General features: G+C 41.7%; 1 protein-coding gene across 5 annotated transcripts in view; it reads left to right on the forward strand.

Annotated features, from left to right (window-relative positions):
- Positions 1–19269, forward strand: part of st8sia3 (ST8 alpha-N-acetyl-neuraminide alpha-2,8-sialyltransferase 3) — a 39122-nt gene that overhangs the window by 11942 nt on the left and 7911 nt on the right. For 2 of the 5 annotated variants that reach the window (XR_013659232.1, XM_078955460.1), the window contains exons 3-4: positions 3723–3842; positions 5293–5850. Coding sequence is in view for 4 of the 5 variants with exons in the window: in XM_078955460.1 (XP_078811586.1) it covers positions 3723–3842; positions 5293–5850 (678 nt within the window). In the remaining variant the exon portion in view is untranslated. The other 3 variants (XM_078955458.1, XM_078955459.1, NM_001201496.1) reach the window with 3 other exon arrangements.

The raw sequence follows: 19269 nt of genomic DNA on the forward strand, positions 1-19269 counted from the left end.
ATTCTTCTGGTTGCATCCGTCTGTCAGTTCTGCATTGCTGCCAGTGTTTCCAACTATGCCCCCCCCCCGACGTGCTGCTTAGTGAAAAAAGGAAAACAGGTGAAAGACTTTAGAAAAAAGAACGTCTCCGGCTCGTGTCGTTCTCATCATAGAGCGGCTCTAGGAGCGGAGCGGATCTATGCTCTGGTGCTCCTCACAGCCTCTCTCTTCGTCTCACCTGGACCTCCCACATTCATGCACTCTAGAAGGAGAAATTTGCAGACTGACTTTAAAAAATAGGATGTTGTGCCACATTAAGAACTCTGGTTCCTCAAAACCTTCTTGCACATGGACTAAAAAGAGCCAGTGAAAGAAAATATCTTGGTTTCATACTGCTTGTTTAAAAAAATGTATGCATTTACATTTTTTGGTTTTCAATTTTCCATATTGTCCAATAATGGCTACAATTTCCGGCCTGTCTCGGTCTGTAATCATGGTCCTTTACTGAAAAGTCATCATTTTTGCTTGGATTCTGCTGGTCTGAGTTGAAGCCTGCAGCTTTGTGTCACATTATGGACACAAAGCCAGTTTGAGCCAAAGACAGTGAATCTGTTCTGCCGCTGTTTGATGCTGATGTGCTCAGATTTGAAACAGCATGAGGAAAAAGTACTTCAGATTTGAGTTTGACTCTTGTTTTTTAGAAATTTTTTGTGCAAATATACCAATATTTATGTTGTAAAGACAAGTGTGTTTATTTTTTTTGAAGTGTTTCGACATACTTTAAGTGTTTTTTTTCTCAGTCAATGAAACTGCCTTGGGGACCATGAGAGGTGACACACCTGTGATGACAGGTAAAAAGTCCTGTGAAATGACAGTAATCACAGCATTTTGAATAAACTTGGGAACTCCTCACAAATCCTGACAGCAGATAAAGGTACATTGCATCCTACGGAGCCCGTGTCCTGACATGGTTAAAAAAAACATATTAATTTGTACCAACGAATTATTATTTCATTTCAACGAAACAATAAATAGTTCCCACTGAATAATTAAGTTGTTCCCTTGAAATGTTAATTTGTTCAAATGAAGGAGTTTGTAAAATGAAGAAAATCCTTAAAGCTGACTTTTTTATCTCGCATTAACCAGAAGTGGTAACCTGTCAGGTAATGTCTTTTCTGGCTAGCTAGATTTTGTGGAAAATGAGGCAAATCTTCTCATTTACTTTGATAATTTGCCATGTTTCACTTAGAAAAATGTGTAATTACACTGTTTCCATTTAATCATTGATGCAAAATAAACACAATCCAACTCACGTCACAAGGCATTCTTAAACACAGATGTGAGGAATACTTGGATTTACAGCAGAGACCTTCACATTTCTGTCTGTGTGTATCTCATCACATTGCATGGAAGACACAGAGGATGTTTAGAGATCAGATTTATGTATTTTAAATAGTTTTACAAAAGCATCGGGAATCACGTCTCCATGTCTGCTTTCATTCACATCCTGGTACGCACTCCGCCCCGCTGCAAAAGCCGCTTTGTCAGACACACCTTATGAGGGAGAAGAACTTCAGGTTACAAAAGAAAACGTGAAATGAAAACATGTAGACAAACACGTAGTTTGTCCAAGAGGGGCAACAGTAGCGTGATGTCATCATTAGTGTCAGGCCCCGAACACGTGTTGCAGGCCGAACAGTAGTTTTTGTACCGTCACCGGAGTAGCAATCGCATCAGTATAGTCAATGGAAACATCAGTGATGCAATGGCAAAATATATTTCATCTTTGCTTTAAACCAGTTAACTTATTTACAAAAAGATGTAAGCAGAAGCATTTAAGTTTATTTCCAGTTGAAAACACGCGGCATGTAAAAGGTCACAATTATTTAGTGGGAACAAATTAGTATTTTTTTTAACCCATGTCAGGTCAAGGGCTCCGTACCTTTTGTTAATTAGAAATTACGTTAATTACGATCATATTTGTTTTGCTGTAACCAGGCTGTCCTGGGTTTTCAGTTGTTCTTCAGTCGGGAACTTTGAACCCGATATTTAAACATTGTTGTGAAGTTAGCTTATCCCAATTATTGGTTTGAAAAATTTGTGAAAATGTTGGCGATTTATTTATTTATGCATTTTTGCCAACCTATGATAGGCAAATTCCTACATCAAAATCACAAAAATCACAGAGTTTTATATATAAATATATCAAATATATATATAATAAAAAAGTAAAGAGAATAGAATAAAACAAAAAAGTTTGAACCTTTGAAGCATGTTAAGGCGAGGAGGCAGCGGTAAAAAAATGGAGGTGAGGACGTTTTCTGTACTTCACGTTTCAGTCAAACATGTTTGAAAGTAAAAGGACGTCTCACAGAAGAACTTAAAGTTCTTAAAGAACTCAAACGCCATTCATAACGACTCTTGAAAAAGTTGATAACTTATTAAAGATAATTAGTCCGCCTGCGTTAAGGCGGAATAATATCTTAAAATGATATGTTAGTTTACATCTTTACATTTTCGCCCCGTCTTTGCTGAACTGTGTCTTTGGCTGTTGAGTTCAGTTCAAGGATGGTTCCCAGATCTAGAAGACTAAAGACGATCATGTAGCTCCAGCGAGGACCGCTTGAAACGTCTCTGTGAAGCTCTGTGTGTGTGGGGGGGGGGGTCTGTAATGATGTCCCTCTCACAGCAATGCGGTTCTGGGATCTCTGCTTGCTGGTAACCGTCACCAGCGCCAGCAGGATTTTCCTCTGTTCCTGACCTGAAGAGTTTTTTTTAATGTATAATTCTCCCACATTTACGTATTTCAGGGGCTTCATGCACTGCAGAAACCGAAATTGGTCATCTTAGCAAATGTGCTAAAGCTTTAAATTTAATCTAAAATTTGGATTTGTTCAGACATCTTTTTACATAAAGACACATTGCATTAATAGGGATAGTTAAATGCTAGAAAGTCCCAGAGATACACTTTGCAAAGATGACTAAACTTGCTGCATGAGTTCTGCCTTGTCGCTATTACCAAACACATCCCTGGTTCTGACGCAGAATAAAAAAACTTGTAAAGCCTGCATTTAAACTGTGATGAAAGAATAAATGATGTTATCCAAATTGTTACCATTTTTTAGGAGTTATATCAATTTGAAAAACATTTTTTTAAGCTCCTGCATGTTTCTTTTGAAGGCATTTTAGCTTAAGCAAGAACGAAGGCTACTGTTCAGTTTTGAAACCAAGCCTGTCAGAATATTTTAAATTGAAGATCATCCTAAAAATTCCAAGATTAGATGTCGCTCAAGCGTTGGTTTGGCAAATTAACCACAATAATGAATTCTGTGGATGAGAAAGCAAAAGCTTTTACAATAAAACTGCTTCAGTTCGCAGATGAAAACTTCAAGTTCTTACAGTAATTATGTGCACAAACCATATATTTGCCTTCATTATATCACAGTATCTTTTTTCTAAAATACTTTGCAGAAACACAAAGCAGGCTGTGAGTTTGTCTCGCAAAGCTTTTACTCCGTGTTCAGATGTTTCTCTGCGTGTTCTGTAAGTTTATTGATGTGACTGATTTATTAACCGCTTATTCTGCTGCTGATAAAGTTCTAATATAGTAAAGGCCTTCTTAGTGAAACTTAGGCGAGCTAAAATGCTTCTCAAAACGTGAAAGTGCTGCTTCCAAAGGTGAACGCTTTGGTAATTTAGGACACCTGTCCTCCTCCTCTTCCTCCTCTTCCTCCTCCATGCAGTTCCCAGGTGGCGATGAAGTATCTGGATCCAGCTTTCACTTCACTGAGCAGCGCTATTAATGAGGACCTGAAGAACTCCTCAAAATGGACGTACAACAGCACTGCTTTTATACAGCTGAGGTACACACACACACGCGCACGCACACACACACACACACACTGAAACTATACAGGCTTTTAGCACTTGCAAGTCCAACGGCAAGTTGAGAAAACGTTGAAGCTAAGGGCATTTGCAATGTCATAGTAAAGGAAAATTACAGCGTTAATATGAAAATATGCCATTTACAGAAAACGTTCATGTTGAGAATGAATGTTTTGTGACATGAAAGGTTTTTTGGGTTCAAAAGACCTAAACTGAATTTCAGTTCAGGCTTAAACTCATGGTTATTCAGCACATGCAAGAGTTTACACCCTGCAGCCTAAAACCTACAACCTGCCAGATTTGTGTAAACGTTAATCCTGGAACCAAGTGGATGGTAAGAGCAGACATGTTTCTCATTCTTTCTTCCTGACGCCTCCTGCACCTAATAAGTACGGTGGCCAAGAGGTGCAAAACACGGTTACATTTAAGATACAACAGCAACAAATCAGTTCAAATGAACAAATACTGAAACACAACAGTAAACCCGAGTGCAAATTACCAGGTACCGAATCACAAAAAGCAATCCCGTAACAAATTTGGTATTTGGTCATTTGCACCCGGATTTGCTTTTGCTTTTCAGGACTCTGTAATTTGTTCCGTGATTTGCTGTTTTGAGCAAATCACGAAAGCGAGCTCCAACTGCTTCAGTAAAGCATTTGGAGCTCTGGAACTGGGGAGTAAAGCCCAGCCCTTCAAAACAATCTCACTCCGTAATCCACCCGCCCATTAGTACTTCTGTAGAGTATGGCAGTATGAAAAACCATGAATACAAGAAATACAAAAAATAAAACTGGGCTCAACACAAAACCATGGCGCTAATTTAACAGACACGAATCTGTTTAAGCAGTAATGTCGCTCTTATGAAACTGCCTACGGGGCCAAGATCTGGCTGTTGGTTATGAAAGTTAACTTTTTACATGAATTAACTATTGGACCAAATAAACCAGCCTTGGTCATCAGCTTGGTGAAGCTGACCCCTCACCCACTTAAAGTGTCTGGTTAGTGGTTAGTGCGTCCTTTGTGCTGATATGTGCCTTCAATATTATCATCAGTGCTGCTGTGGTTTCTGCGGTATTAAAAGTATTCACAGCTAATCATCCCCCCAGGGTACTCCAAAAATGAACCTGATTGGTCCACTGTTTTTACTTTTTTATGCTGATTTGTACCGTTTCCGATGTTTTAAAATGTTTTTGTCCGAAAATAAAATAGAGGTTCCTCTTCTACTAGCCTTTATTTCTCAAAAGCCTGGTTCAAAAGATCTGGACAGCTGTATCGTTTGTACCATCATTATCTTTCAGTCCAACGAAAGTTATTCCACACTGAGGCAGTTGTTTAGCTCTCTTACATCTGCCCACTCCATGCTTAGGCTTAGTTATTGAAGAGCAGCTGTGCAAAAATGACCACTAAAGCTCTAGCACTGTGTTGCAGGACAGAGATCTCTCATCACATCGACATGCCCCACAACTTCACTCTGACTCGAGACGCAGTCAAAGTCGGACAGCTGATGCACTTTGACTACTCTAGTCACAAGTACGTGTACTCCATCGGAGAGAACTTCCGCTCGCTCTTGCCAGAGGTCTCGCCGATCCTCAACAGGCACTACAACGTTTGTGCTGTGGTCGGCAACAGTGGCATTCTCACCGGCTCGCTCTGCGGGGCCCAGATTGAGAAGTATGACTTTGTCTTCCGATGCAACTTTGCTCCCACAGAGATTTTTAAGAAGGACGTTGGTCGCCGAACCAACATGACGACATTTAACCCCAGCATCCTGGAGAAGTACTACAATAATTTGTTGACTGTTCAGGACAGGAACAACTTCTTCTTGAGCCTGAAGAAACTGGATGGAGCCATTCTTTGGATCCCGGCGTTTTTCTTTCACACGTCGGCCACAGTGACCAGAACACTGGTGGACTTCTTTGTGGAACATCGAGGACAGCTGAAGGTCCAGCTAGCTTGGCCCGGAAACATCATGCAGTACATCAACAAGTAAGACAGATGCAATGTTTGCAGTGTGTCCATGTGATTTATCATGATGATGTTACACATGTAATTCTTATGACGAAATACAAGTTTTTATCGGCTGAGCTGGCAGGTTTTGACTGCTATCATGGTGTTTTCAAAGAATAGACTGCTCTGTGATCTCCTTTGATTGATTCTCAGCAAAAACAGCTGTCATCTTACACGTTCTGCAGGTTTTAAGATAGTGTGGAAGTGAAGCAAGATCATCCTTTGACCTTAAATGTGGTTTCACGTGGTCTTGTATTGAGTTTTCAGGGAGTGTGTTTGCAGATTACCAGTAATTCTTACATTAAGGGAAGACTACATTTACTCACAGAAAACAGAAGAGACAAAGTGAAGATAAAGAAATACATTAGTGTGTCCAGTGTGCTGTTAATAATGTGGCCACAGTTAGATTAAAATACCAGCAAGATGCCTTAGTCAAAATATAAATGCAAGTAATACAACTTTTTTTTTATCTTGCCTACTGGTTTCAGTCAGGGAAGACAGTGCCTGGATCTAAAAGGCCAATTTCTACTAGTCTATCTGCAGTACGTCTCTGTTGTGCTTGCATTGACACTGAAAAAAATATAGAATGTTCATTAATCAATCAGATTGTTTACATCGCCTCTGGGTTCCTAGTCCGTCCCTCTGCACCGCAAACCAAGCTTTAGGCAGGAGTTCTATGTCCAGCCTGTTGAAGCGTAAAAAGTCAGGGAACCGAGACAAATCCAGGTTTCAAAATAAACACCTCTGTTGTACTTTCAAAATCAAACCTCATTTTATATTCAAGGTGACCTGCCGCAGATAACATCAGCGTCCATTTTCTCCATGGACAGTGACAGTTTGGTTTTGGAAGTACAAAAACATAACATATATGACACAAAACATGCATTTTACAAGGACTCAGTGAGGAAGGAGAGAGGATAGGGCCTCTTTGCTTCAGGTTTAGGTGAGCGGGTTACAGAAAATGGATGGATGGAAGTTCAGGACGAGAAAGATCAAACTGATCCTCTACATCGGATTTGCTCAATAATGTCCCTCTCCTCTGGGTTTGTGATGTGTATGTACTGCAATGTGAAGTCATGTGACAAGGTCACCACAAGTCAAACAAGAGGATGTGGGTTAGAAGCTTTGCTGACCATCACAGAATCATTCATTTGTTCATTCATTTTCTAACTGTATGTCCCCTTTCGGCGTCTCGGGACTGCCGGAGCCCTTACTGGCCACTTGTGGGCGAAGGCTGGGGACACCTTGGACAGGTCACCAATCCATCATAGAATATGTTTGGTTTTTTTGAGATATTTGGAAAGCAAGAAGAGTTTTTTTTAGGCAAAAATTGTTCTCAGATATTGTGGACAGCAGAAGCTCTTCTTATGCAGTTCAAATGAAGATGGGTAAATGTTCATCTGCACTCCACAAGCTGGGCACAACATCCATCTTCTTATCCCTTTAATGTGTCTTTATCCTGTTTCTTGTACCATTTGAAATGAGCAGGTGCTATTGTTGTCCAAAGCTTTGCTTCATGTTTACAGCAAAGTGGAGATTTAGGCTGAAAGCCGGATTATAGGGAAACTCCATTTAGTGAAGGGAAAGGAACTCAGCTCTGTCTGTGAGTGGAGAGGGATTTACGTCTGTTGCTTACTGTTGGAGCTGTGGAGAATGCCTCTCTCACGCGGACATTATCTTAACCAATCCCATTAAATCTACCTGCTCTGGACAAATGACCACATTGAGATAGCTCACAGGGCTTTCACCAGCACAAGGACCGATTAAGATGTTTGTGACAAAGCTCGTTTGGAGAGAGTCTCCCTCTGTGATGCGGAAACAAAACCCGAAAGAATGGTTGGAAGAACCTGCATTATCAGTGCTTACTTTTGTCGTCTCCAGCTGGGTAAATGTCTGCATAACTGGCTCATCAAAAACTCTACAGCCTCATTTCCACTAAGCGCTACGGTCCAGTCCGGTTGAGGATGATCCTAGTAACTCAGGTGAGCATTTCCACTCTAAGTTGGACTGTCACGGACAATGCGGGGTGAAGCTAACAACAACAACAACAACAATGGAGGTCATCCAGCAGCTCATTTTTATCCTCTTGGCTTTTGGTTCTTCATATCTACAAAGCATTTCATGTCTTTTGAGAGAAGATTGCGGGCGGCGAGGAGGAATACAGACGTTTTTGTTGTTGTGATGACCTTCAGCTAATTGACGGCTTTCAACAGTAGCTCCACCCTAACCGGTCTGTTTCATTTGTATATGGACCTAAAACAAGGGGGGCCCAAAAATGTTGTGGGTCGGTCCAGCTTAATGGGTCCATTTTATATAGAAACACTCAAAATACTAGACTGGACAAGACCGGACCATACCGCTCTGTGAAAACGAGGAATAATTGATTTTTAATCAAATAAATATGTACTGATTTCTGCACAAACTTTAACAGAAAAAAAATTGTGCTAAAAGTTTAGCATTTTGAATTATTGATTGATTGATTTAGCCTTGTAATCCAAGCCTTGCTTTTGCTTTAGCGAGTTACGGTGTCCTAATGTTGTGTGATGGTTTCTTTTAATGGTCACACATATGTGCACATTAATTGATAACAGATTAGACCAGGGGTTGGGAACCTTTTTGTCCGAGAGAGCCATAAACGCCACCTATTTTTAAATGTCATTTTGTGAGAGCCATACAATATTGTAGTGTCCCTTTCCCACACTGAGGCACGGAGACTTAACCTCTTTTAAGGTTATTTATTCTGGTTACTGCAGGCCGTAACCAACGCGGTACAACTTATTCAGCAACTCCTGATCTCTCCTGCCGAGAGCGCTTCTCTACAACTTTTTATTTCCCCGCTCCCGCACCAGCCCTCCTATTTCCTTTATTCGGCCCATCGCTGAACCCCATTGGTCCAAACTCCCCAACGACAGGCTGAGCAACAGAACTGAGGGCCAATTAGCATCTCTGTTTGATGCGTTCAATGAACTCTGGAACTTAGAATGCGACCCAACAACCACCCAGTGCGCTACAATCTGTTTAAAGATAAAAATACAAGTGAATGTTTGCATTTTATGTCATTTCAACACTTAAATTACATTAAGTCTGTAGATTCTTTTTAATAACATTGTTATGCTGTTGCAAATAAATGATGAGTATTTCCTAGCATTAATGTGATTCTGGTGCTGCATGGTGGTTTTGCTGATGGTCTAGTCTGGTTAATATCATGGTGAGTTTCAGCTTCATGGAGGCGTTGAGACTTCCATCCGTTAAACGTGATCGTAGGTTGGTCTGAATGTTCTTTAGATGTGAGAAAGACTGCTCACATGCAGACGTGGGGCCAAACATTGTCAGCAATACTCACACGCTGCAGTGTGTGGTATGTGACGGGAAGCGTGTTCTAAGTTCTGACAATCAGTGTGCCGTTTTCACCTCGCTGCGTGAGCCCACTACCCCTTCCCTTTTCCTTCACACACATTTGTAGCTCCTTCACAGAGATGGGAGCATCTGCAGAGACGGCAATTCGCAGGTCTCAGGCTGGTGCAAACTCTGTGATATAACAGATAATAGTAAACTGGTAGTGGCGCAGATTTTTTTTGTCCTAGCACCGCTACTACTGCACGCGTCCCCTGGCATCGCATCGCGCCCGCGAAAGACTGGTCTAATGAAACTTTTTTTTTTTTTAATTAAAGATTTGTCTGCAAGCCACATGTGACCATCAAAAGAGCCAGATATGGCTTGCGAGCCACAGGCTCCTGACCCCTGGGTTAGACCAACACAGTGGTGAGAATGAGAAGACTATAAATATCCCTTTGATTGAATTTGTTCTTGTATTTAACAGCTACTGGAAAACCAAACAGTTGTCGCCGAAGCGCCTGAGCACCGGCATCCTGATGTACACTCTGGCCTCTTCCATGTGCGACCAAATCCACCTGTACGGCTTCTGGCCTTTTGGCTGGGACCCCAACACGGGTAAGGAGCTGCCGTACCACTACTACGACAGGAAGGGGACCAAATTTACCACCAAATGGCAGGAGTCCCATCAGCTGCCAGCAGAGTTCAAACTCCTCCACAAGATGCACACAGAAGGACTGCTGAAACTCACCCTTTCACATTGTGCTTAAAGCCGCCGCCGCCGTCGCTGCAGTGCTCATTCAAACTACCATCCAGAGCTTCTGAAGGCGGAGCTAAGGGAAGGACACCACACCAAGGTTTGGAGAACGGTCACCATGAATCTGTTATTGGTTAAATTCAATCTTCTGTTTTAACTCATTTTAGCTGCTCAGCAACTTCCTCCTCTATGCCTCATCTATGACTTTGGTTTATATCATTTTGTTTGTCAAGTTAACGCATTAAGCTTTTTAAAGACACAGTGGCCGAACAGGAAGCCTTCTGCTGGGTTTTTACCGTGTTAAGGTGGTGACCTTTCAACCTTTAACATCTTTTCGTTTGGTACTGCTTGTGCTTGACATCTTGTGGTTATATGCAGTTTTGCAGCTACTAGAGATGCCTTTATGTGATATGCTGTAAGTATTTCATAAGCCTTAAGTTAATGGCCATCACTTCCAAACCTCATGTGCAATACCTTTTTTCTTCAGCCCCAGAAATATCAGAGAATATGTCCATTAGAATCTTTTGCCAAAACAAAAATCTTATTTTTTCCATAAAATAGGAAAAAAAGATCTTAAATACAATTTATCAACAAGTTATAAACAAGATATAAGAAGTTGTATTTAAGATATAAATACAACTTGAGCACATTACACATTCTGGTTTTAATACCAACAATCAAAGTCAAATTTGGAAAGCAATAAAACCTGTGAATGCTTCACTACCTCTGCTTAGAAAAGTTGAATAGAAGTTATAGCTGAGAGCTCTACGAGAAGTATGAAATTCTAAACCAAATCTTACTCTTTTTGCCATCCCTGCTGACACCTGGTCTTCTTGGATTGGCTAGATTTTATTCAGAGGAGGTACCCAACTTCCTCTTTGGTCACAGTAACACAGAAAGGTGCGGGGAAATGTCTAAACAGATGCCAAGAACTTCAGATGCAGCTCTATGAAGAGAAGCTTCATGTAACACAGAGCATTGCTTACAATGATACAAACTCACCCTTCAGTGTTCTCAGCAGACTTTTGTTCAGGTAAAACATGCATTGATAAAAAAAAAACGGTGGTAAATCTTGAATCTGAGCTTTCTTTTGTTCCCAGCTCACCCTTGGCACAGGCTGGCTCAGGGGGATTCTCTGCATTGTGTTTGAATGACAGGACAGCCGGTTTGTCTGTGTTTGATTCTCTCCACAACATATTGTAAAGGTGATGCTCAGAAACGGAAGACTGACCCTAACCCTATCATTAACCTTAAGTACACTAAACAAGCAGCACACTGCAAAAAGTGAAATGGCTCCTTAGCAACCAGTGGTTGGCTGGCAAAGGGTGTACAGTATTCTCCATGTATTTGCGGGGGTTAGGTACCAGAGACACCCCGAAAACGCAGTATTCGCAAATACGGAGAACAATCCCGCCATTCCAGCCACCCCACGTCTGTCTACTCACCCTTCTAAAACATCTCTGATGCTTTTTTATAACATTCATTAAAGAACCTTTTAATTCAGAGCAATAGACTGTACCACAGCGTACTTTGTAAGCACACTAGGAGTGTCACTGGTAATTTGTGACGGTTTCATCCATCATTCATTCGTCTGGATGGTAATTATCCTCCACGATTATCCTCTTCAGCGTATCAGGAATTTTTCCGGCTGCTCATGAGTCAGCTGATGCCATTTCTCCATGCAGGAGCAAAAACTTCAGTTGGTAGAGATTCGGGAACCAGTGGAACAAGCTCTTGGAGGCTGACGTGCTCTTCATGTCCGCTCCCCTCCTCAGAAATTCGTGCTGCACCATCCTCAGATGCTAAAGTCTCATACAAGCAGTTTTTCGGATGAACTTGAGTCACGTGACAGAAAGAAAAAAAAAAGTCTGTGAATACTTGAAACCGCAAATGATTCAGACTGGATACATTTGGTTCGCTTAAAGTCAATCAGAGTTTGTTTCCCCCTATTATCCAGATCACATTTTAAGTGTGAATACACCCAAGTGAACCCTGGTCTGGGACCAGGATCCGCTCTGACCCAACGTTGGAGATGTTCTTGGTTTGTTTCCAATCGGACTGAGCCGCGATTCGCTCTGAGTTTCCTCAGTCTGAATAGGCTCACTGCTCAGAGAGGAACAACTGAACTGGAACGGCCACCGTAGCCGACGTAAACTGAGTAGGACCATAGCAACCATTACAATAACAACTCATTAAAATGTGGTTGCATGAATACAGGCTCCTTAAAACTCCTTTTAACGTGATAAATGTTGATTTATCACACTGTTTTCCCAAAAATCTACATGTCATAAACATATATCAGCGTAGTTTCTTAGCCGTTGTCTCCTCAGTAACCGCCCTGCAGCACGCCTCCACCGCACTAAAGTAAAGGGTTGTACCTGACGTTGATACAGACGTTCAGAATTGGTCAGTGAAATGTAAAGTTTGAATCAGTGAACTATCCTGACAAGCACTGCAAAGCGCAGGACTTCCAATATTCTTCCTCTCTTTGCTTTGCCCCGCCCTCATGATTCCTGGCCAATGACTGAAGAGATCCTTAGTCACATGGTTTTGTCTGCTTGATGGCAATCTGAATACAGACTAAACACAAGGTTCTGGACTCGATCTGGACCAGCAGACGTTTCCAGTCTGAATACAGCCATAACATGTAATAACGTTACAATGTAAAACTTAAATGACATACAAAACATTATAAAGTAACATAATGATGACTAAATCCTCACAATGAGACATTGGTAAGAATATAAAAACATGAAAATAATACAGAGTGCTGTACTATGTGACCTACCTCAGTGTCTGTGTCACGACCACTGAATTTCTGCAACAGCACAACGAATAGCTACAAACCAATGCTAGTGATGGTTTGCTGCAGCTGCAGCCAGAATGATCCTCTGTGTGGTTTGTTGGTTTTTAATGCTGGAGGCTTGTCGCGTCCATCCATTTATCCCCATTTGTGTTCTGCTGATATGAAGAGATATTAAGATAACGGAGAGGCTTTTAGCATGATGAGATGGGGGGGGGGTACATGCAGCTACAATATAAAAAAGTAATTCGAAAGGATTTCATGTGGCCTTTTTTGATCATTTTGCAAATTTTAAAGTAAGATATTTGTCACTATTGTATTTTGTGTGTAAAAAAGAAATTTGCTTTGTTGTGTAATTATCTTGACCAGCAAGTCTTGATTGTTAATGTAAAGGCCGTGTCCCACAGCCACTATGTACAAATTGCACATATTGCACAGATGAAAATTATTCATACGTGTATAGACGTGGAAAAAGTGAGTAAAGTTATCGTCGTTATGGGAAATTTTCACAGATGTATAAGGAATGAACCACGTTAAAACCACGGAAGAAGTACGAATAAAACCCACGCAAAGAACACATAAACCAATGTAGAACATGAACCGTGTGTGATTTTTGCATATATACTATAAACTATTTTTGCATATATACTAATTGCATATAAACTATAAAAAATATGCATAGACTGCGTAATTCTCAATCAACTCAAAAATTGTGAACAGCTCAAAACCAAATTCACATAAAGACCTGTCGGTCAAAAGGACATCCATGAACACAAGAAACACGTATGTTTATCACGCATGGATCATGAATGACGGAAAATTCATACATGAATAATGTACGTAGTGTCTGTTGTGCCACGGCCTTCAGGTTGATTAAAAAGAGGAACACTGCTGCTGTGAATGAGCTGCACCTCCACCCATCCATCCATCCATCCATCCATCCATCCATCCATGGGACGACAGTGGCACAGGTGGTTGAGCGGGTCGTCCAATGATCGAAGGGTTGGCGGTTCGATCCCTGCTCCCACCAGCCAAAATGTCGTTGTGTCCTTGGGCAAGACACTTCACCCTCCTTGCCTCCAGTGTGGCTCCACTGGTGCGTGTATGCGCATGAATGATCCCGGTGATGGTCAGAGGGGCCGTAGGCGCGAAATGGCAGCCACGCCTCTGTCAGTCTGCCCCAGGGCAGCTGTGGCTACAACCATAGCTTACCATCACCAAGTATGAATGAGGAGTGAATGAATAATGGACACACTGTAAGCGCTTTGGGTGTCTTGAAAAGCGCAGATAAATCCAATCCATTATTATTATTATCCATCCATCCATCCACCCATCCATCCATCCATCCATCTATCCATCATCCATCCATCCATCCATCCATCCATCCATCTATCCATCATCCATCCATCCATCCATCATCCATCCATCCACCCATCCATCCATCCATCATCCATCCATCCATCCATCCATCATCCATCCATCCATCCATCCATCCATCCTCCAGACCTGCACTGAAGCTGCATGTTGGCTTTGGACGGACTGGATGGAATTTACAAGACAGACTGTTCAGTAAGATGGGACTCTGTGGGTAAATGTAAAATCGACTGCAGGAAACCAATGACAGAGTCTCAAACACAACAGATCCATGATGAAATGGTGAGGAGTGTAGGGAAAATGAATATATTTGCAGCATTTTAGGTGATTTCTGCACCACTGTTTGAATTCCAGCAAAAGACAAAGCAAGACAGGACGACTTCTTGATGTGAACAGAGAAAAACACATTTCTGTAGCTAAAAATGCATCTATGTACACTTGTACCATGCAGTGACTCTCTTACATTATTCCACAACATGCAGAACTTTAAATATTTTTATATTTAATAATGTTCTGACTTTTGTTTTTAATTTTAAACTTGTGTTCTGGGGATGTATATGTCTGAATCCTGGTGTTTCTGTGAAACGGTGTAAATGCATGAACATGTCAGTTTGGTTAGCAGATGAATCCATCCTCTGTCTATGGATGTTTGTAAGAAACAGCTGTGCGTGGGATCCTGTGTTTAGAATCAGTTTAATCAAACTGGGATCCATAGGTTGGTCCTTGGACTGAGACAGAGCAGGACATATGTGAGGAGAGTTTAAAAGGAAAATGTCTATAAATGTGGAATAATGGAGACGGCCTAAAGCAGGTTTTTTCTCTCATCTCATCCACTTTCGTTTTCGAGTCAGAAAGTAAAACAAATGTGACACAAACTACAGTACAATGCCAAGTTAGTGATTTTCAGGTGAATATTTTTCTGCTGCTTTTTTTCACTTATATAGTTGCTCATATATATTGCCTCTTTGTTGAGACACCGAAGTGTGAGTGCTCTTTTTGACTGTCTTGCTGTTTGTGTTTGTTTTTGTGAGACAACAAAAATGTGAGGAGATAGATTTAGCTTCTAAATGGCAGATCAACTTTATTTTTCTAAGTGAATTTTAAATCTAAGTCTCTGGTTTTCAGGATTTTGACATAAAGATTGTTGACATTCTCCTAGAGAAAATGACCAGCAGATTTTATTGATGGAGATCTAGTTTGCTGCATCAGAAGTTACTAACAGTTTTTTTTTTTTGTTCCATCAGTATCAAGTTGGGTTCTGAAAGTCAAGACTGTAAATTCTGAGTTTAATTATATTTCATAATATTCTGTCTACAAATAAAATTGCTCTGTGCTATATTTGATTGTTCATCCATTAAAATGATTCAAGCATCGGAGAAATGTTGTCCTTTTTTGAGACTATCATGACGTCTGAGGGATTGTATTTATCTGTCTGTTGGACGCATAAAGAAGAAGGTTTCAGGGCTGCATGAGAGCTGGATGTGTGACAGCAGTGCAGTTGGAACATCTCCTTCATCTGCATGGCTTCATTTGGTCCAGAGTCGACAAATTCTTAAATGCAATTCTGAAAAAAGCAGGTTTTTAAATACAGATCAAATCAAGCAAACAAGAAAAAACAAACATCTGCCACTGGATAAAAAGAGTTTTTCCTTGTTTGTCAAATGAGGAAGTTTGTAGATCTTTCTGTTCCAAAAACAAGGCGGCAGGCCTTTCCTTCTTCAAACTGAAGCTTCTTAAATTTGACTGAATCCATTCACCTTCCTTCCTGAACCGAGTCCAGTTCCATGGAGATGCTGGAGCCTACCCTTCACAACCGCTGGAAGAAGGTGGCGTTTACCAGTACGTCAAGGGCAAAAAGACACAAGTTACATTTCAGAGTCAACAATTAAAGAGAAGAACTAACCCACGAACGAGGAGAACATGCAAATGAAAGAATCCAGCTGGGATTTGAACCAGCGCCTTCTCACTTTGGGGCCAGGGTGCCAACCACTACACCACCGCGCAACCTGTGACTCACTCAATGTTCTCAGAAACATCCCAACAAGAAGATCCCACACAGATTTACCAAAAAAGAATGTTAAACTTTTGAAATGACACAAACTACCAGAAATGACAGAAAATTCGACTTATTTTCTGAAATTAAGTATTTTTTGCGTTTAACAAAATAAACTAAGCAATAAACAAACGTGCCTTTGTCTATTGCACAAATGTTTAGATTTTAGGTTGAAAACAATAATGTCTGTGGGACTCAGGCAGTTAGAATAAATCCTATCGACAATGTCCACAATAAGCAAAGAGTAGTCCACGTTTCACAGGCAGGGGTCAAAAGTCAACGCATGACCTTTAGTCTGCATGAAGCTTTGCGCGTCTGAAGAGTCTTATCAACTTGACTGAGAGCTGTTTAGACTTGTTCATTTTCGGTTTCACATGATGAAAAGTCTTTGTTTGTGTTGTTTTTATCAGCAGCACACGGGCGTCTGGCGTTCAAACACTGTGTCCTATGTCCTGTCTTTCCTCACTGCGTCCTTGTAAAACATGCATGTTTTGTGTCATAAATGATGTTGTGTTTTTGTACTTCCAAAGTTGAACTGTTGTCGTCAATGACGAAAATGGTGATCTGGTGTGTTAACGTCTTATCGCTTAGCACATCACCTGAAATTTAAAATAGAATTGGATCAAGTTTTATTTTGTAAGTACAATAGAAATTTTTATTTTGAAATTTGGATCTGTTTCCAGTTCTCCTTTTTTTTTTTTAACCACAAAATTGACGTGTCAACAGACTGGAAATGGAACTCCTGCTTAACCCTTGTGCTATCTTAGATGACCCCCCCCCTTCCATTGAGGTGTTCTCCCTACCATGACAAAGGTGGATAAAGGTGGAAAGATTTCATGTAATCCATGGACACCAGTGAAGATCACAAATCATTGAAGAAAAAAGGTTCAGAGCACTGTCTAGTGGGTCTAGATGACCCCACTCCCAACGTTAAAGTGCCTAGGATAGCACAAGGGTTGCAGCTTGTGTTGCCGTGGCGAGGCAGACATGGCGGAGGCGAGGTAAACATTCTGATTGATTGATGAACGTCTTATTTTTTTGTGTCAACACAATGGAGACAGACAAACGGACCAGTAAATATTAGCCTTTGGTGCTGTCCAGAAAGGAGGCTAGAAATTGGTGGGAGGTGACTTTTGTGAAGCCACCTGCCCATTTCTCAATCCAGTGGGGGGCAGGTCAAGGAAGGAAGGCAGGCAGGCAGGCAGACGGGCAGGCAGGCAGACGTGTAGGCAGGCAGGCAGACGTGTAGGCAGGCAGGCAGGCAGACGTGTAGGCAGGCAGGCAGGCAGACGTGTAGGCAGGCAGGCAGGCAGACGTGTAGGCAGGCAGGCAGGCAGACGGGTAGGCAGGCAGGCAGGCAGGCAGACGGGCAGGCAGGCAGGCAGACGGGCAGGCAGACTGGCAGACGGGCAGGCAGGCAGACGGGCAGGCAGGCCGACTGGCAATGGAATCCTCTTTACTGACTGAATCCCCTGCAGTTTTTCCAGTCTAGTCCAGCTGTGATGGAGCTGATGGACTTTCTGTGCTGCAGGTACCCAGCAGCTCTGCTGGGCAGTCCTCTCCCTGTTTCACATACTGGGAGATGATGGGATCCAGAACCCTGAACCTGATGGACATAGTGTGGGAGACAGAGGTGGAGAAGACGTTTTGTAATTTTAGCTAAAATTAATTTGATTAATTTGATATGTGTGTAATTTAAGCTAAAATTACGCACATATCAAATTAATCAAAAACTTTCAGCAAATGGCGTTCACGCAGCTAGCCTAAGAATAACTGGAATAAAACCTGGGGCTGAAACCAAATAACATCAAAATTACACATAGGAACATTTAACACCAACATTTTCACTTACTTCTTTCTTGTTCGTTTTCTGTAGTCCTCCTTTTCGCAGCGGTGTATATGGGAGAAGCCATGTAATATGCTCCCCTGGCATATCTGAAGTTTACTTTGTAAAATTGTGTTTTGTATTGTACTTCTGTTTTGTACAATCAAGTAAAAAAAATGTATGCAGCCGTTTATTTAGATGCATCGCTTTTTTTATGTTTGCATTTATTTATTTTTGCATCGCTTTTTTTTTTCTTTTTTGCTAGTAGTTTTTTATTTTTGCTCCTTTTTTTTTTGTTGCTGCGATGGCGGTTCTCGGCCAACATAAGTTTCACCTTCAGACACAAACATGAAGATCAGGTAGAGCAGAATATCAGAACCAGATGGAGACAGAAGGTTCTGCAGGGAAGCAGAAGAACTTTAACGTTTTTGGTGCGTTCCGTTCTGCCAGAGGAGGGAGACAAAAGTTCCTCAGCATAACAAAAAGTTGCCTTAGCTCAGACGTTTTGAGGCGTAATCCTCTTCCATGCTCAAATGTCCTCACCTGGATTCGGGAAAGGGTTTCGGATCAGAAACCTCTTTCGTCCTGTGGTGTAACAGTTTAGCCCTGCTGTCGTAACCTCGTGCACACGTTCATGCGCGCGCATCAGGAGCTGCAAAAGCAAACAGAGATGATGGCAGACTGCGGCGACCGGCAGGTCACCGCTGAACTTCGGAGGTCAACGGTTGGGCGGCGCCTTCACCAGCACCAAAAACAAGGACAGTCCTGTCGGAAACATGAAAGACAGTCGCCTCGGCGCTCGTTTGTGTGAGCAACCTGTGATGAGAGTAAATCTCCCCCTGAAATGCAATGCAGACATTGTCATAAAAGCAGTTTTGAATGGAACAATCTTTAAGATTATTTCACAAAATGCCAGATTTAACAGCCCTGAAAGCAATGTGGTTTCCTTCTTTTACAGAAATGCACGTGTTTTGTGTCAGGGGAGTTCAGGCTGCAGGAGCAGAGAGAAACGGCGGCAGAATGTAGGTCAGCGTGTATGGAAATGAGGGGGTCAGGTGGCGTGCGCTGGGGACGGCCAACCTCTGACCTCTGACCCTCTCAGTCCATGTCAGCAGCTTGGAACAAAGGGGCCCTGCAGGAGTCCACAGCTGGATCCCAAAGGATCTTTTGTGACCCAACAGATTGGGATATTCTTTCAATTTGCAAACTTTCAGAGTTTTACCGCTTTGGTTTGTTGGAGAATCCGTCGTCGT

The sequence above is a fragment of the Oryzias latipes genome, chromosome 12, assembly GCF_053564925.1.
Source record: "Oryzias latipes strain Hd-rR chromosome 12, Olatipes_Hd-rR_3.1".
In the NCBI taxonomy this organism is placed as follows: domain Eukaryota; kingdom Metazoa; phylum Chordata; class Actinopteri; order Beloniformes; family Adrianichthyidae; genus Oryzias; species Oryzias latipes.